The sequence below is a fragment of the Anguilla rostrata genome, chromosome 5, assembly GCF_018555375.3.
Source record: "Anguilla rostrata isolate EN2019 chromosome 5, ASM1855537v3, whole genome shotgun sequence".
Taxonomy (NCBI): domain Eukaryota; kingdom Metazoa; phylum Chordata; class Actinopteri; order Anguilliformes; family Anguillidae; genus Anguilla; species Anguilla rostrata.
In genome coordinates this window covers 30,815,816-30,834,267 of record NC_057937.1, presented here as the reverse complement: position 1 = coordinate 30,834,267, position 18,452 = coordinate 30,815,816, and the positions used below count along the sequence as shown (strand labels likewise).

Here is an 18,452-nt window from a genome sequence, read left to right as displayed (position 1 = left end):
TTTTGTTTTAAAAAATCAGGCAAGGTATGTGGGTCAATTATTAAGGTACAGCAACACTGATTACTTTAATAAATTTACGCCTACCTTTCCCTGCCAACACTGTTGTCTAGCTCTCTTCCACATAATGAAAAACCTACATTTTGTCTCCTGTCATCAAAGCGGTAGATACTATTAACGTATGCCACAGGGGTGTCATTTGTTATGTGCTTCTTTTTATGTAATTGTGTTTTTTTAGATTATGATTGTATTCGTAATTATTGGGGCCAAAGTAGTAGTTGTCAGTGATGTAAAAATATGTGTATAGGGGAGGGGCAAAAAGACTGTCTTGCTCTTGCCCCCACTTGTCTGTGCGCAGGAGCCCATTTTGCCCTATGGAGTAGGTGACTATGCACACGCCCACACACACACACACACACACACACACACATAAACACACACCCGCACCACTGCACATAACAGCCAGAACTGTGCAAACAATGCATAACAGCATGACAACAACAGATAATATGAAACACTTTACACAAGTCCAAAAAAAAACACTTTCAAATCTGAATTCTCCCACAGGCATCCCCAGCAATGCAAACAACCCCTCCCAAGCCCCATACATTCTTAAACCCTTCCATGTCATTCCTAATCATGAAATAAGCATACTCATCCCTGAGGCATGTAGAAACCATGCCTCTCTACATTACCAGAGGATCAGTAACCTCTGCACCCTTCAGTTTATTCCTACACACCTGCCACATTTGCACTTCGGCCTGGCCAAAAATAAAATTCAGCAAACTACATTTGGCTCTATAGTGAACAGCCCAAAATGAGCATATTAAAGGTGAAACCAACACCCAAGCCGGCACATTTTACATGCAACAAAACAAAACATCTGCAACATTACAACATTTAGAAAAAACATGCGGAACAGTCTCACGCACATTCATTTGTGACCCCTGCCTCAACATGCACATGGTAACTATCGCCAGAGCTCCATGAGCAATTCTCCTCTGTAAGTCCCCAGACCTCTTAGCGAGTGGGGACATGTACAGCACCTTCCACCTGAACCCCCCATATCCTTGTCCTCCCAAGATGCTCTGCCATTGATGGTTCCTAATGTCCTGGAAGGCTCTGATGGTCTGTACCTTCACACAGACCCCATACAATCATTTTCTAAAAGAACAGACTGATGGCCTTTTTGAAGAAGAAGAACAACAACAAGAAGAAACCTGGGAAAAAATGTGAACAATGCCATTGTGGATTACTGGTATTGAACCCATGTTACTGCAAATGTGTGCTAGACAGAACAAAAAACTAAATGGCCCAAATAGAATAGACCATAACCTTTTCTAAATCATAAAATTGTCCTCAGCTGATATGATATTTGGATGGATGAAATTATATAGAAGCCTAGTATTTTTGCCATCACTGCCATCATTGTTAAGGTGCATCACAAAATAGTTTTTCAAGAAATGAAATAAAAAATATCACCAGCTCACCAGGGATTTTTGGCAAAGGAAGATGTTCATTTAAACCCTTAAAGCCCAGTGGCCATAAAATTAGATGCCGGTGTCTAACAATAACATTGTCTTAAATAGTTGGTTTTATTGATTGCTCATGAATTCAAGGTGCAGCGCAATAACCAATATACCGTTGTAAAGCTTAGACTCTTCTCACTTTTATGCAAAAGACCACCGGAGATAACAAAATAAATAACAAAGGAGGGCTGAAACTGACACCGCAGGTTGATGATTACGATACTATTACGAAATGTCTGCAACAAGACAAATGGCTGCTAATCCTTCTCTAATGGGATTTACGTAAATAAATTTCCCCAAGCCAAAACATCTGAATCCACTCTTTGTACATAGGGAAGGGAAATTCATTGCATTATTTTCTATTGAGCTGAATGCTTTTTCAGGAGCACCTGAAAATGATCATTTCTGTATATGTAAATACAATTTCAAATGGAAGAAGTGGTGTCTTTCTAAATGAGAGACTTCTTATCTTACAGTCAGACAATTAGCTCAGACATTCCAGGTGTCATTAAATTCCCCGAAAGCAAGCTCCTACTGGGAAAAATCAACCATCTCTATGGTCTACCCATCATGACTCTAGCTGGCTTTGTTAGGTAGCTAAAGCCCTATTCAGCCCTATTATAAAGTAAAAATTCCACCGCAAAAATTACCTACCTTCTCCAAACACAGAGGTCATGTGATAATATTAGTCCCCTGTGAATTGTCATCTTGGTGATTTGGGGTCATATTTTACTGTTACGCAGAGCAGAGCCTTGACATTTTCAATCATATCCGGGGGGATAATGTCAGTAAATTACAGACTTCGCTCATCCCGTGCAAATGCGCCGCACAAAACACAGACGTGGGGGGTAATTTCTAAATCACATGAGGTCCTCAGGTAATACTAGTCCCGTGCGAATAGGGCTTAAGTCAGTTAGTTCACATATAGCACCGTAGCATAGGGAAGAACATCGGTCAACACTGTGATTACCAGCAACTACACTGACAGTCAGTCAATCACAGATGTGCACAGATGTTTTTTTTGTTTTGTTTTTTTGTCTCATGGAGCTGCTGTTTTTGCCAGTCACTTTAATGAGCCAAACAACCACCACCGTCTGTGTAAGGCTAACCATAAACTTTAACACTATTGCTAACCTTGCACAGGTCACTTAAGACAAGTATATTTGGAACCATATACGTATTGTCTAAATGCATTACACTTGGGAAACTTTGTTTCAGTTATGTAAATGGGTATAAGACTGATTTTAATGGTGCACCTCCATTTAAATCACGGCAGAAACAGTGACCTGATAGCTAGCCAAAAACTGCCAGATCTGTCTGGGTGTCCCTGGCTATCTGCGGCAATATACAATCTGACGATAAAATTAGATTTCAGTACAGCCTGCATTCAGAAATGCCATCATGATACAGGGGAAATGAGCCGGGAGTTGCATGTTGCTAAAATAATTTTTTAGTTAAACAGCTATTTAGCTTGTTAGCTGTTTAGTTGGCAGAAGTTCTATGTGAACTATGGTGTAACCAATTTAGCAAACAAATCTACTGTAGGTTAGGCTACTCCAAACATTAAGTAGCCTAGCTATATTGATACAATACTTTTCATCATTATATGCTATAGTCTAACAATACTTGAGATATGAACCCATAATTATTATGTACAAAATATAATTGAAATTGGCTTTATAGTCTTTAGCTGTCATTTTCTAGCTATAGAGCTTTTTAGACTGGGCAGTTTGCAAACTACTTTGTAGTCAACAGGTTATGGATGCTGTTCTCCGTTAGCCTAAAGTAAATAGTCTGACAACACATAACTTGAAATGTTCTGTCTTTGGAAATATTACTTACTTCAAAGAATTTGAAACTTTTATTATTACCCACAAGGTAAAAACAACAAGGTAACAGTTGCTAGCAAGCTATCCTAGCCAAACTGTTAGCTAAAAAGTAGTTAACGAGCTATTTAGCTGTATGCACACTTTTGCAAATATAGCCTGAGAAGAAAATGAAGCCACAGTGCAGATAGGCCCCGTCATGTCATGAAGCTGTGAAGCTACCATGCTTGTCTCAATACCCTGTTACAAATCTCATCGGTTTTGTCTTTTTTTTCTATTCTGTTCAGCCTAGAAAATATTTTGATCCAGGAAAAATTGAAAATGTTATTGCCTACTTCTATTGATTACACTATATAAGGTTTTGGCACATAATTTGTGCTGGAGCAAGATTAATTTCTACAACACTCATAGGAAATACTTGGCAGACTCATCAATAATTCTATTTCCAGGCCGTGGCAGCCATCTTGCGGTGGAGCCGCTTGTGGAAGTATCAAATTGAATAGAATTGAAGAGCCATGTTTTTATAAAGTTCATTGGAATCTTCACACCAGTGGTGTGTGATGAAGATTTAGAATGCTGCACAGACAGATGATGTCATCAGATGCATGTCAGATACTTCATGTTCTTAAAAAATTATTTTTATAAAGACAGTAAAGACTGACCAAGAGTTCCTATGTACTGAATGGTTTCAGATGTTCAGACAAAGTATAATAGTAGACAAAGGGAACACGTTTTTAAAAATTATTATTTCATTTATTTAATTAAAAGGTGGAGCCAGACCGTGCAGTGCTTTTGAGGTGATGATTAAAATTTCAAAATCAACTGCTCCTCAGGGTCACTTGTACCTGTAGTTGGTGTCAGTTGTGCCCCTTATCTTGAAGTACTAAACAAAAAGACATGATAACTAATTTATTATTATTTATTTTACTAATTCTAAAAATTATTTACTAATAAAAATCATAGCACATGTTAAGAGAGGTATTCTTTGACCCCCACTATGCAGCTGGTAGAAACCATATTGGAATTTATCAGATGTTGTTTCCAACTATTACTTCCACAAGCTGCCCAGCAGTAACCTTTTCAAGGGTCTTAGAGGCAAAAAAAATAGCTTCTTTAAAAGAGGCTGAAGAGTGGCTTGCTTAAAAAGACACATCAAGAGGTGATGGACTCATTAATAATGATGAGTAAAGTAGGGGCCAGAACTCCCAGGACTTCTTTAAGGAATCTAGAGGGTAGGATATCCAGAGGACGGTGGAAATGTCCATGTGTGAAGACATACCTAGCAGCTGTTGCTGGTTAAAAGGGGCAAAGTGTGTGAGCAAGATAGGAGATGTAACTGGTGAATCAGGAATAATAGGAATAACATTGGACTTGATAGTATTTATTTTATCAACAAAAATGAAATTTATTACAAATTTCAATGGAGGGGACCATGGAGGCAGAAGGAGCAGCGTTAACCAATTTATCAAGTGTTAAATAAAAACGTAGAATTATTGGTTATACACCAACCTAACTGATCAGCAACAAGATCAATTAGGTTGGTGGCTCTTGCCTCCTTAACTTTTAAGTTGTAGAATGCCATTAGCTCCTTTATATATTGGAAGTGGACTAGAAGTTTTTTCCACTTTCCACGTATGCTCTGCTCTCCTACATAGTTTTTTTTTTAAAAACAAGGTCATTCATCTAATTTGTAGAGTGTAATGTCCCAGTCATAACAGAAACTAAATAATTAATGTTCAGTGGTGGTGGCAGTCTTACTCAAATCAATAAAAAGAGAAAACATTTTTTTGCAGACTGACTGTAAAAAAATTGGGACGAAATAGTATAGCGATGGAAATTCCAGCAGAGTTAGCGTTAAGCAATAACTCACAACATGGAATAATGCATACATTTTTGTCATTGCCATTATGACAAAGACTCTCCACCAGGAAGGAGGAATTTCCCATAAGTTACACCCATTTTTTGCCCATTTTTTTGGAATTGCAGTGAAACCTGGCTCATTGTTGCCCATGCAGCTATTTTTCCTAATTGCTATCATTGCTATGACTTCATTGTACTTACAGATTTTTATTATTTAAACAAAAACTAAAATATGGCATGTACCAAAATGAAACTTTTTGAAGATTTAAAAGTGTCAAACCACACCCTCATTAAATTTCAAAAGTCCCATTATAGGATGGAATTATATCTTTTCTGAAGTTATATATTTTCACCACCAATGCCACTTGACCTCAATGGCAACTGATATCAGGTGATGTGAGCATATTTTGCTAAGAAAATTGTCAGACTTTTTCTGCATTGTTACTTGCTGCCTTTGAAACTTTGCCAAACCCTATCATTGTTGCAATGATTAAATCCTGAAATATCAGTCTTCCGATACCCATTTAAACTATCGACTAATAATTATAAGTTATAAGACAGGATTTATCAAGTGTCCAACAAAAATAAGCATGTAAATCATTCTAAAATAGTCATTGTCAAGTATAATAACAGCCCAGATATGACCTGATGTAGGCTGTTCCATTTACCTGGGGTGTTTCACACTTGGGTAATTCTGGGGAAAACGACCTCTCGAGATTATCTGATGGATTGCATTCAAGTTCTTTTCACCTTACTTTCAGAAGGTTTGTAATTTTTTCTTACTGACAGCAGAATCCCCCTTGACAGATAGACACTTAGACGTTTGCCAATTCTGTATTCATATAGTCCTCTTGCTTCTCATTACATGGAAATTCTTCTTATGGCACTTCTACAGTACATGAAATGCTTGTGTTTTAGCTGTTCTTTCTGAGGCTCTTTGCTCCATATGACAAACATTCCCTGCCCAATTGTTTGAGGTGACAACGAGACCAAGATATTGGGTTTACCATTTCCGGTTGTCAAACTGTCAATCTTGAAATTAGAGGTGTATAAGGCCAAAAGTCGAGTGAAAATGGACACTTAGGGCTATTTTTCCCAGCCAATGCATGGAGTGTTGCGAGCCATCGCCCAGGCAAAATGGTATTTTCGTAATGGATTTTGAAGTGCCTGAGCCGTTTGGTAATTTCCTGACTGGCCGTGACTGTACAGTGCAAATATGAGAAAATCCCAACTGTATAGTAATTACACATATTTCTGTTGCTTACATTTGTATGATTTAGTGTCTTGTCATATGTTGTTATTAGTAACACGAGTCATGCACTGGCTAAAGAGAAAACCCAAATCAGTTGTGCAAGCTCATTCTCAAACTGGTTCAGTGAAAAACTGTAGGTGAATTCCTACAGTACCATAAACTGTTTTTAGACTTCTCTCAGATTTTTTCACAACATTTAGTCTGCATTTAAAAATAGAAATAAAAGTTTGCAAATTAGGTTTTGCACATTAAAAAATCATTTGCAATCAACAAATGATTGATTGTAACAATATAATCTATAGGCTATGATTTAAATGGGCACATTATTTAGCAGTGTGGGACAATTTCTAATGAATGCATCACTTTACAAAATCCGTTGAAATGTTGGTTATTTAGGCTACGTTGTATCATGCAAAGAAAGAGCTGGCCAATTGCTTTCAATTTCACTCAGGCAAGTTTGTCATTGCAATATGAAAACATGAGGGTGAGCGTAGGGCTGCAGGAACTGCGTAACTCGTTACGCAGATCAGTACTGGTGTTGGCTAATTGCTACTACACAGCCCAATGATTAAAATGGCTAAACAGGAGTAGCTGCAGCTTCAGCGAATGACAAGTTCCCAACAGAGCTCCCAACAGAGCTCAGTTCATATCGAGGTGAGTCAGTTCATATCGTTCACAAAAAAAATTAATTAAAAAAGAACAAATCGCTAACAAACGACATAACACTAGACAACATAGCACTGGTGAGCCGGGTCACTAATTCAGTATAATCTAGCCGATTTTGCGGGTGCGCTCACGCGCTGTGCCATTGACTGCGCTCATGCATCATGCAACATTGATTCTGAAAAATAGAGCCCTTTGTCCCAAATTTTCTTAAAGATGGTTTGTGTTTTTTTTTTGTTTATTTTTGCTCAAAAGTTTCAATGTTGCTGCAATGTTTAATTATGAGTGTCATCAGAAAGATCTATGAGGTCAAAATTGGAAAGGAGCCATGTTCCCCGGGAATTACTCGCTTGTTTCCTTGTTGGCTTAAATGTACCTATATAATTTTGCTTTGTGTTAATGTACTGCTAAGGTAGCTATATCACGTTAAAAATTTGTTACCGATGCTGGAAAGGTACCTACCATTTTTATGAATGTGTCTCTCCCTGCTTACTTTTCAGAAGCAAAGTCAACTCGTTGCTTGGACGGTTTAGTGAGCTAAGAGCACTGCTGTCCCAGCGTGGAGTTGGCCCTGACAGTCTGGATGGTGTTCTACTGGATGCAGGCTGCTCTTCGATGCAGCTTGACTGCCCAGAGAGAGGCTTCTCCCTCAGCAGAGATGGACCCCTGGATATGAGGATGGATGGAAACAGGTAGGGGATGCTATAGAATTGCTGGATAGTGGGTGCATGTGTTTTTGGGATTACCTCTGTATCTTTGGAATGATGTCAGATTCAGTTTTACAGTTTTATCCAGTATGCTATAAGTCAATGCTTAACTAGGCTTGGATCTACACCTACCACTGCAGTCCCACATTTACAAAATCATGGTTTGCCAGAACAAATAAGTAAATTGTCTTATAAACACAATAGTGAATCTCAAAAAAGAGAAAATTGATGAATAGATGGCTTTAAAAAGACTCGTCACCAACTCAACCATGGCAAAAACATCTGACCACTACTAGCCTACATTAGGAGTATATCAATAGTCTTCCCTGCTCAACTGCTGTTATTCACACACTTTCCCAAGTTGTGAAATATACTTATTGTGGAACACTGCCCAGTAACATCTACCTTCACGTTAGGTGCTTAGGCTACTGCGCTGCTTGTGACTTTATCTGTCACAGTCGCAACATTAGATTGCTCATTTTCTGAATTAAATTAATCAAGACCTACCTGAGATGCAGTGTAGGGCAGCATAGTGAAAGTATCATTTGTGAGTTGAACTTGAAGGAAATTTCGGACAATTTTGCACAACGCTTTGCTGGTTGGAAGGCTTTCAAAGGATTGAGTGCATAAAGTGCTGTTTAAACTGTCCTGTTGCCAATGGGCCATGCTGCAGTGCCAGCCTGTTGTAATTAGAGTTGGGCCACCATGCCTTTTAATTTAGTATTTGTGTGAGCAGGACACTGGAACCATTATATTATATTAAACTTATATTAGTTCCATAATTTAGGTAGAAATAAAGTGCCACAAATGTAATACTTACCGAAAATGCAAAAATCTAGTTGTTCTCCTTCAGATTGAAATGAAATATTGAGAGATCATATATCTATAACATAGGTAAAACTATACATGTCCTAGAGAAAAAAACCCTCAAACACTTTGACCACAAGTGTGCAAAACCCAAGGGTGATATGTCGAACTATTAAAGATCTATGAAGCAAAATGTAAGCAGTGTACCCTGGTGTCACTTAGTGTCCCCAAATCTATCCAAAATGTCTAAATTGTGCTTTGCTGTCAATCATAAAATAATCATATATTTCACTATACATTAACTGTTTTGACTCATGAAACTCACTTTTGCATCATTTTCAAGTAGGAATGATTATCTGTTCATCAGTATGGGGGTTTAAGATATCTAGGGGTCTAAATGGACTGCATTAAAACCTATCCAAAATTTCTCCAAAATGAATAAAATGCTTTTTGTCCATTATAAAGCAAATAAATTTGTCCCTTATGACAGTTTCAGATGAAACATTGATATCACATTGAAAAAATGTGATACTCTGTGTATACATACCTAAATATGTAATAATTTACTTTTTTATGTTTTTCTGTACTCAACAGTATGTAATCTTTTGTTGCATGTGAATGGGATGACAATTTACAAATGTCACTATTTATGATCACTCCCAGAGACATTTTACATTCATCTAGCACATATAAGCACACAGTAAATGGAGATACTGTTACCCCCCATTATGTACAATAAGTTTCAGAAAAATGTTGGTTATGTTCTAGCATCATGGTAGATAGATGCATAAAACACAACACATGAGTGAGCCACCTATGAACCCCTCCACTACAGTATGTGAAATGACCTCATTAAAGAATCACACAAACCTCTTAAAAGACTCACAATTTCATTGTGAATTATATGAATTCTAACAAAGCAGGCAACTACAGTATGCAGACTCCGCCCAGGGTATGCTAACAATGCCTATATATGCACAACTAGGCCTGTTAGCCCCCAATACAAAAGTTCTGAGCATCATTAGCAAAGGTTATGACAATTGCGAATATACCAATATCAAAAAAAGTGCCGTTTTGACTATTTTTGGATTTATCTTGTTTATATGATGGAATGTGATTATTTGGTGGTGAAAGAACTCCCAGATAGACACTGTTGTCCAATGTGTCATGCTTGGGGAGTGTAGTTGCAGATCAGACTGCAGGGAGAGGGTACTTTTTAAATGGATGGCCTTCGCAACAGTGCTTAGTAACTCCGTATTTTGCCTATTTGTATATTGCTAACTAATAAAGCTAGAACACAGAATTGGTTGTTTCCATTCATAGGTAGTTGCAGGAGCGATGAATGTCTGAGATGAGCAATCTCAGGCTGCTGGTGTCCTGACCATGAGGGGGCTTGCATGAAGGGTTTAAATTAAAGGCACACTTTTTCATGATTTTCAACAACTTTGCCATGACTGCTGCGCAATTTCATCTAATATTGTTCCTGACAAACATCCAACTTTAGCCATGTCCCATGAACATCTTGAGTGGTGCTTCTTGTCACACAACAACTCCCACAACTGTGCCAGCGTAGCAGTATTCGGTGTGATGTCTATTTCCAGGTTCACAAATCTGGAGTGAAAATTGAAGTACTGGTATAGTGCAGCAGAGTACCATCTGCCCAATCTCATTTTGCATGGTATTAGAGTCAAGTCTGAACCTTGATCTATTACTCTTTAGAACATCGTTGCAGCACAACTTTCTGCTTGTACAATTTAAAAAACCTTGTTGTCTAATCTACCAAATTTGTTAACTTTTTGGAGAGTGCTAGCCCAAATGTCATTTACAAGTGCTATAATGTGAGCATACAAGTTAAAAGAAGTGCAATTGTCTCCAAGCCTGTGAGGGTTTCATTTTATGCTTTCAACATGTACTTTGCATTATGTGATTTCAATGATGCAACTTTGTTACTCACATAATGCAAAGTACATACGTTCAACATGTATTTTTGTATTGTGTGATTAAAATGAAGTTACATCATTGATATCAGGCTGAAAGTCCAATAGCCACTGTTTGTTGCTATCTATGACTGAGCTTTAGTTTACATCCACAAGGTTGAGTGATGAAAATGTCAACTTTGAAATTGGATGTAATTGATTTTACTTGCAGAACAAGTACATGTGCCATTGGTTGACTCTTCTGTGACTATAGATATGCTGCCAGCTGAATTGACCAGTTCTGCCATTTCTTATAGGCCTCTTTTGTTCACTCAAAAATGCATCTGTCAAATCTCAAATCTTGTATGTTTATTTATAGTAGAGTAGAAGTAGAAATGGCTAGAGTAGGAATAATGAAGGCTAATGAGGTTATCCACTTGGGTGGGGTAGCTGTTGAAGGTAGAGATGTCGTTCATCAGTTTGTTGTTCCCAGACCTTTTCACCTATGTTCAGTAGCTCTCGGGGTGACCCGCCATAGTGCATCTGGAATGGAGAAAACCTGGTGAAGGCCTGGGGAATCTCGCAAACTGCAGACATTACATATGGGAGGAGGTCCCAGACTCACCCACCCACCGTGGCATTGTCTTCAGGGTTTAGTTGAAGTGCTCCACTGAGTCATCGAGGTGTGTAAATCCTTCACTTGTAGGAGCTTACATACCTCAGCTACCAGCTGGGAGACAAAGGGGGTGCTCTTGTCTGTGAGAATGCCCGTTGGTATCTTCACGTGGCTGAACATTCTCTTGTAAGACAGCCTTGGATGTGACTTACAAATGGCAATAGCCTCCCAGTCGTGTGTCACATAGTCAACCAAAACTAGAATTCACCCTGGCAGACTTTGGTAGTGGTGCAACAAAATCCATCCAGTCCTACTCTAATAATTTGTAGAGGCAGGAGGTGCCTTTCTAGGGCTGGTCCCCTGCACACAGGTCTCTGCTCAAAGAAGTTCTTCACTTTGGCATCCATGGAGGGCCAGTGGAACCGGTCATGAATTCTTGCAAGGCTGTTGCAGTGGGCGAGGTGACTTGCTAATTAGTATGTGTGTATCAGCTCCATCACCTGGACGATCTTGGACTATGGGACCACAAGCAGCTAAATGGCACTCCCTCATTTGTGGCTCTCTCTCTATCACCATGACCTGATGCCAGCAGTGCTTAAGTCAGTCATCCTCTATTTGTTCCTTCTACACAAACTGCTTAGGGATCTGTTTTAAGAGATGAAACAAGGGGTTAGGTCGAATGTGCACCTCACCTTCTCGATCAGTATCCTCCTCCTTGTCGACCAGCAGTACAGGGCAGGTTTGGGTTTCACACCAGATCTTGTGTCAGTGTGTGGGGTTTCCAAGCCTAAACTATTCTGCCACACAGTTCTTTGAACCCTGGCCATTCTCAGCCGGTTATAAGGGGCACGGACAGTAAAAGTTTCAACTCATAGGTGTGGAAGAAGGCCTCAACATCATCTTGGGGTGTCAGCTTTGTGAGGAGCTGGTGGGAGGTCATTCTTGGATCAGGAGAGGGTGTGCACTGGGCCACCGCCACCTTTAGCTGCACCAGCTTCTTAGTGTGTTTCTTCAGGTAGGTGATGAATTGTTGGGTTACCTGCTGATTTTGTTGGGAGGTTTCTATCATCTGATGAATTGTGTATTAGTAGGAAAGGGAAAAAAACAAAAACAATGCCCACTGATTTTTTTTTTGTTGCCCACTAGGGTCACCGTGACTGCTTTCTCCACCAGTTTGTTATTGGAACAAAGTAGGCAGGAGAAACCAGTGTCAGGCGCAATACTTTAGAGGGGTGTTTCTTATGACGTATTTTAGAAGTTATTTTATTTTAGAAGTAGCGTAATCTGGGTTTTGGCTTTTGGTACTGGCAGTTGTTGGTGATGCAGGGTTTCCAAGTGATGGAGGTAAGGGTTAGCTGGGGAATTGTGCTGGAGAGTGAGGGAGGGCCAGTTCCTCTCAGTGCTGTCAGTCAAGGGCCAGTTCCTCATGGCCTTGTAGCGTTTACTCATTTGCATCTACAATGGAAAGAAACGAGGTAAGTGGAGAAGTTTCTGGTTAGAAGGCCCTGCCTGAAATGTTGGAACAGGCATTTTCTTAAACGTTTGCTGACAGCGCAAGACTTTTCTGGTGTGTTCCCAAACTCCCTGCCAGCTAGACGGCGGAAGCTGTCAACAAGGGTGGTGTGATCTTCGGAGTGCTTGACTGGAACTTAAGAATTAGAGGTGGCACTGCCATCACATATGACTTCTGTTCCCTGCTCAGTCATCTTTTCTTTCACTCAGAGATGATTCCCACCTTCTTATTCTAGACTGTGATTAATGTAAATGCAGGTCTATAGTTGTTTTTTGTGCCTGTGTGGATTTGTTTCAAACATGTGCAAAATAAATGGACTTTTTCTGTGTGCAGTGTATCAGCTACGAGATAACAGTTTACTTTTTCTGTGCTTAACTTATTGTATCAATCACATTCTTTCCACAGCCTGTTTTTTATGGCAACTAATTGTTTTTATGAGGTCCAATATTGAAATCGAACTGTATAAGAAGTCAAATAATTGTAGCAACCCAATGCGTACAGTGCCCCACGGGGATGTAGATGGTAATGCAAGTTGAAGTCATTTTTGGTTACAAAAACTGGTGTCCCTAATCATGTCATGGTCATATTATTGTCAAGCATAAAACTATTTTGGTAACTATCTATCTACAAGCCTACAGGCTCACTCACTATACATGTTTAGGCATGTAAAATGTCCCTCAGAAAACAAACTTCCCTCAGGAAAATGACATCAAGGCAGCCTGAAAACCGGAGAAAGAAGAAGATGCAGCATGTATTAGCTTACTAGGGCTGTTAATTCTTTCTTACAGATTATCTTCCCCATTTTAGCTGTGGCCAATTCCGAAGCCTAATAGGACTAATCTATGTGTAACACAATCCCAGAGGGCAAAGTCTAGTACCCACCTCCCAATGTTGTCAACCAAGTCAGCCAAGGCTTATTTTTTGTACCTGCTTTGTGGTGACCATAATTAGGCTAAAATACACACTTGGACAAGAGTGCAGTTTTTTTAAATTTAAGCACAACTCTTAGAGGCACTACATTGCCGGTAGTCACTGGGGAGCAATGAGAGGGTAAGAACAATTCCGGTCGACTATCCCATGAATCAGGAGGCAGCCAATTATGTCCCTGAGGCACTCTCTCACTAGTCAGTTGATAGCACTGCAAACCTGCTATCCCTATGTCCAGAATGTGTAAAATTCAACTTTGTAGTATTTTTTAATACGAAAGATAACCTTTTTTAATATGTAGTTAGTTGAATGGCCATTTATGATAACTTTTCTTTTAAAAACCAACAGTTGATAAATTATAATCATGACTACTTAATAAATATTTCAAAAGCTGACTTGAAATTGGACTTAATTAGTAACACATAACCAACTGACATGATTTACTCTAGGCACTGAAGTGTGATTATTTTCAATAACTGTCCGGAGAACCCTAAGAACACACAGCAGGTCGGGTTGGCATTTTGCATGCATTTCAGTCTTCTGCCACCAAGGGGTTGATAGACACTCTATTTCTTAGCTCCTGTGTTTCAAGCCATGAGCCAAACGATCATTAAATTTATTCAAGCACCTGTTAATCATTTGATTACCAATTACTAGGCACATTGGAAGCATGGCTCTGTGTAGTGTTTTAGACAGTGTGGTGGCAATAAATAAAAAATGTCCACAAAGAACACCGAATGTCGCAGCAGGCAGAAATTTTGTTTGGGGCAAAGCTCCTGATAGCATTTGTGAATTTGTGAGCTGATTGTGTGAACCAAGTATAATTTTATGAGGTTGTCATATTCAGTGAGTTTTTCTTATAAAGACTTGTAATGTACTTTTAATGGGTATTATGACTTTACATTACTTTATCTTTACAAAGTTTAATAAGATCCAATGTATTCTGAACTGCAGAACACTGCAGAAAAATACATTTCCACTATCTGGTTTAGCATGGCTCAGTAGGAAGTCTTATCAGCAAAGAATAAACTTGATATGCAAATGTGTTATTCAGAGGGTCTGGGTACAATATTTTCCTGCTCAGACAATGTTTTTTTCATGTTTAGCACATGCTTCTTAAAAATGCACATACTTTTGGGTGATCCAATTATTCAGGAGGAATATTTGGCCTGACCACTGCCTTATTTAAATAATACTTTCAACCATACAAGCTCAGCATGCTGTTTTTGTCTTTAAGTACCAGTCTTTTGTAATCTTTGTCCTGTGGTCTAAAGATAGAAAAATATGCAAAATAAATTATATCTGTCTATATGGAATGTATCAGCAGGTTATTTCTCTTTCCATACTTTAGGCCTCATCTCTCTAAAAATGTAGCATTATGCCTTCATAATAATGTGCTTCATCCACTTCAGTGATGTGGCAGTTTTCAAAATCAGAACTCAGTTCATCTGAAGTAATATTGAGTAGAAGGATTATTACCATGTTTGAAAGGCATTTGGCAAAATAGTTCCCATTTACATTGCCTGTATAACAGTTGGTGGCTATTTGTTCATTGTATAATTGCAAAAATTGCTTGAACAAAAAAACAAATAATGCCCAGTTTCAGCAAAAGTGGCTGATTGGTAGTTGATTTTTCAGTAGTGTGGGATTGAAAATCCACTTACTGTAGCATTTAAAATGAACAGTTGAGTAGTTTTTTAGAAACAAATTAGCACTTTAGTGTTTTTTGAACTATTCACAAATTTATAGTTTTTTAAAAAGTATTCAATATCTAGTTCTTGTTTGGGTAATACCGTGGTGTTGTGACTTCTTTGTCAAACAGATGACAAATTAGCCAAGAGTAGAGCAGGCAAGTATTTTGTGAACTAAATTTTTGGTCTGTACATTTTAAGTAGGCCAGAAATGTATTTGTACTGTATTACAACTGTCAACTGAAGTGAGTCTTAAGCATTGATTGAAGTAAATGCGAACAGTGAGGTTTCCATATTTGCACTGCTTCTAGTTTGTAATCAAGGCTGATTAACATTTAAGTTCATATTTGTTAAATAATTACAAAAATGAATCACTCAGGTGGCACTATCGCCTCACAGCAAGAAGGTCCTGGGTTTGAATCTCGGCCTGGGCCTTTCTATGTGGAGTTTGGAACGTTCTTCTCGTGTCTATACGGGTTTCCTCTGGTATCTTCCCAAAGTCCAAAGACATGCAGGCTAACTGGGGACACTAAATTGCCCGTAGGAATGATTGTGTGAGTGAATGGTATGTGTGCCCTGTGATTGATTGACTACATCTACCCATTGCACACTGGGATAGACTCCAGTACCCCCCATGACCCTGCCCAGGATAAGCAGTAAAGATCATGGATGGATGGATAAATTTATACCAGCTGAGACCAGCCCAATATTAGCTATATGTGGCTTTATTTTTCCCAAATACAAATGAATCTCCAAATCACAGAGCTAAGCATTCCTCTAAAGATGGTGAGCCACCCCATAATGCAACGCGGCATGACGTCAACAAAAAATTCTCAATGGAAGCTATCCTTATGTGGAAAAATGTGCTGGCCTCTACTGTCAAAACCTCAAAAGTATTTCCCTCTGGCTGACAGAACCTCTGCCGCAGCGGCAAATGCATGAAATGAATCCCTAAACCACTGTAGCTAGCTATGTAATGTACTCTAATTAATACGGCGTTTAATATCGGAATTCATTTATTTACTGTGGCTAGCTTCGCAGAGCTCAAGCCACATTATTATTGTGTAGCCTACATTATCATTATTCAGGGTTTCCCCCAGAAAAGTTGTTAGGCCCGGTGGCAAGTATCTTTTGACAGGGCCCAGCGGCCCGGCGCGGCGCGGCTCGGTGGCCAGGTGTCTTTTTTGATGGGGGCCCCGGCGCGGGCCAGCAACAGACTGATGGCAGCATTAAGGTAGGGCCCTACAGTTTCTGTGATAACAGAATCACGGACGGAATCGCGGAATTAAGAATTTAAAAAAGGTATAACACAGATTCCATAGGGCCCTACATTAAGTCAGTGCTAAAAGCTGACGAGATTTGAAAATATGACTACGTAATGTGAATGTTGTTATAAATGTGTCATTTATTCAACACATATTTAAAAAAATCGGCAACTATTTACAGCATAGCAGAGTCTTACAAAGAATCTGACAACAATGTACAGTCTTGGAATGCTGTGGTTTCAACAACAACAAAATAAATTAAATTTAAATAAATAATATCAAAGTTTTTGCACTCTACAAAAAACTTGAAAAAAGTCCTGATTGGCTACTGATTCTTACAGCCTTGGAATGCTGGACACATTTCAACAACAACAGAAGAAATTAAAATAAATAATATCAAGGTTTTTGCACTCTACAAAAAACGTGTATTCAAGTCCTGATTGGCTACTGAATCTTACAACAAGCCTTGGAACGCTGGGCACATTTAAACCTTTGAAAAACTGTCTAAGGTTTTTTGGCTTTTACAGTAGGCTACCTTTCCTCCTTGACATTATCCCTAAATGGCACAAAGTAAGTATCTGTGTTACTGACTGTTTGGCTAGCTAGCTAAATTAGCTACATGACCACGTTGTCAAAAATTTTTCCCAACCGTGAAAACTGCCTGACTTGTTTACATTTTGGACAGATGTGGCACCTCAGTCAATCTGTCGTTCTTTCCGTCGCAGCACTTTAGACACAAGCAATATAGAAAAAATCCTGAAATTTCTTCTTATTGTGAAGAGTGCCTGACCCTTAACCGTAGCGTTTTTTCCCCAAAGATGGTATTTCTAGATATAGCCTAATTTTGCCGCTGTGTTAACACATTTATACGGTTGCCGGTCAGGCACTCATTACCATAAGAAGAAATTTTTGGATTTTTCCGATATTACTTGTGTCAAAAGTGCTGCGATGGAAACAACGATGGATTTACCTTGTAGCCACATCTGTCCAAAATGTAAACAAGTCAGGCAGTTTTCACGGTCGGAAAAATTTTTGACAACGTGGTCATGTAGCTAACTTAGCTAGCTAGCCAAACAGTAAAAAACTGGAAAAGTTTTATGACAACGTTGTCGTGCACATCAATGTCATCAAGCTAACGTTATTAATAAACAAGTGAAGTTGTTATTTCGATGGCGATTAATAAGTCATGTAATGTTACAATATATTGAACGTTACATGCATGCTACTATTTTAACATTACCTACACACTGCTTAATTTAATATAAAAAGAATGTACTTACCGACGAGATGAAGTGATAACGCAGTTTGTAACGAGGTTAGTTAGCCTACTAAATAAGAAATGGTGGCTTGCTAGGTAACGTTAGCTTGTGATAGTTGGAAGCGTCAAGTGTTGAATGTCACTGTACGCACAATGAGGGTAAAGAACACTGATCTCAGACCTGCTTTCCTACAGTGCGTTCACGTTTTAACCACCAGATGTCGCTGGTGAGCTTTCCAACCGAGCCGCCCCACTGTAACTGTAGTTTAAAAAACATCTTAAAAATACATTTAGAATTAAAAAAAAAAAAATTTATTCCCCGATGCTTAGGCCCGGCGGGGGGTCAACTTAGGCCCGGCGGGCCGCCGGGCTTGCAATACACTGGCGGAAACCCTGTTATTGGTCCTAGTTATCCTTCCGGAAGCATTGGCAAATCCTTTGTTTACTAACATTCACTTCACCACTTGTGTCCTGACTGTACTGGAGTGAAGCACTCTTTCATTCATTGCAATGTACTGAAAGACTCATTGGTACAAAAAACCAAAAAGATCCTAAAACTCAGAAAGTACTGAAAGAGGAACGACTCACACATTTATTGAATCTATCTATGTACTAATTCTTGCTG

General features: G+C 38.9%; 1 protein-coding gene across 3 annotated transcripts in view; it reads left to right on the top strand.

Annotated features, from left to right (window-relative positions):
* mettl15 (methyltransferase 15, mitochondrial 12S rRNA N4-cytidine) overlaps nt 1-18,452 on the top strand; it is a 231,909-nt gene that overhangs the window by 169,214 nt on the left and 44,243 nt on the right. For all 3 annotated transcript variants that reach the window (XM_064335779.1, XM_064335778.1, XM_064335777.1), the window contains exon 4: nt 7,628-7,819. In XM_064335779.1, coding sequence (XP_064191849.1) covers nt 7,628-7,819 — 192 coding nt within the window. The remainder of the gene's footprint in view (nt 1-7,627; nt 7,820-18,452) is intronic.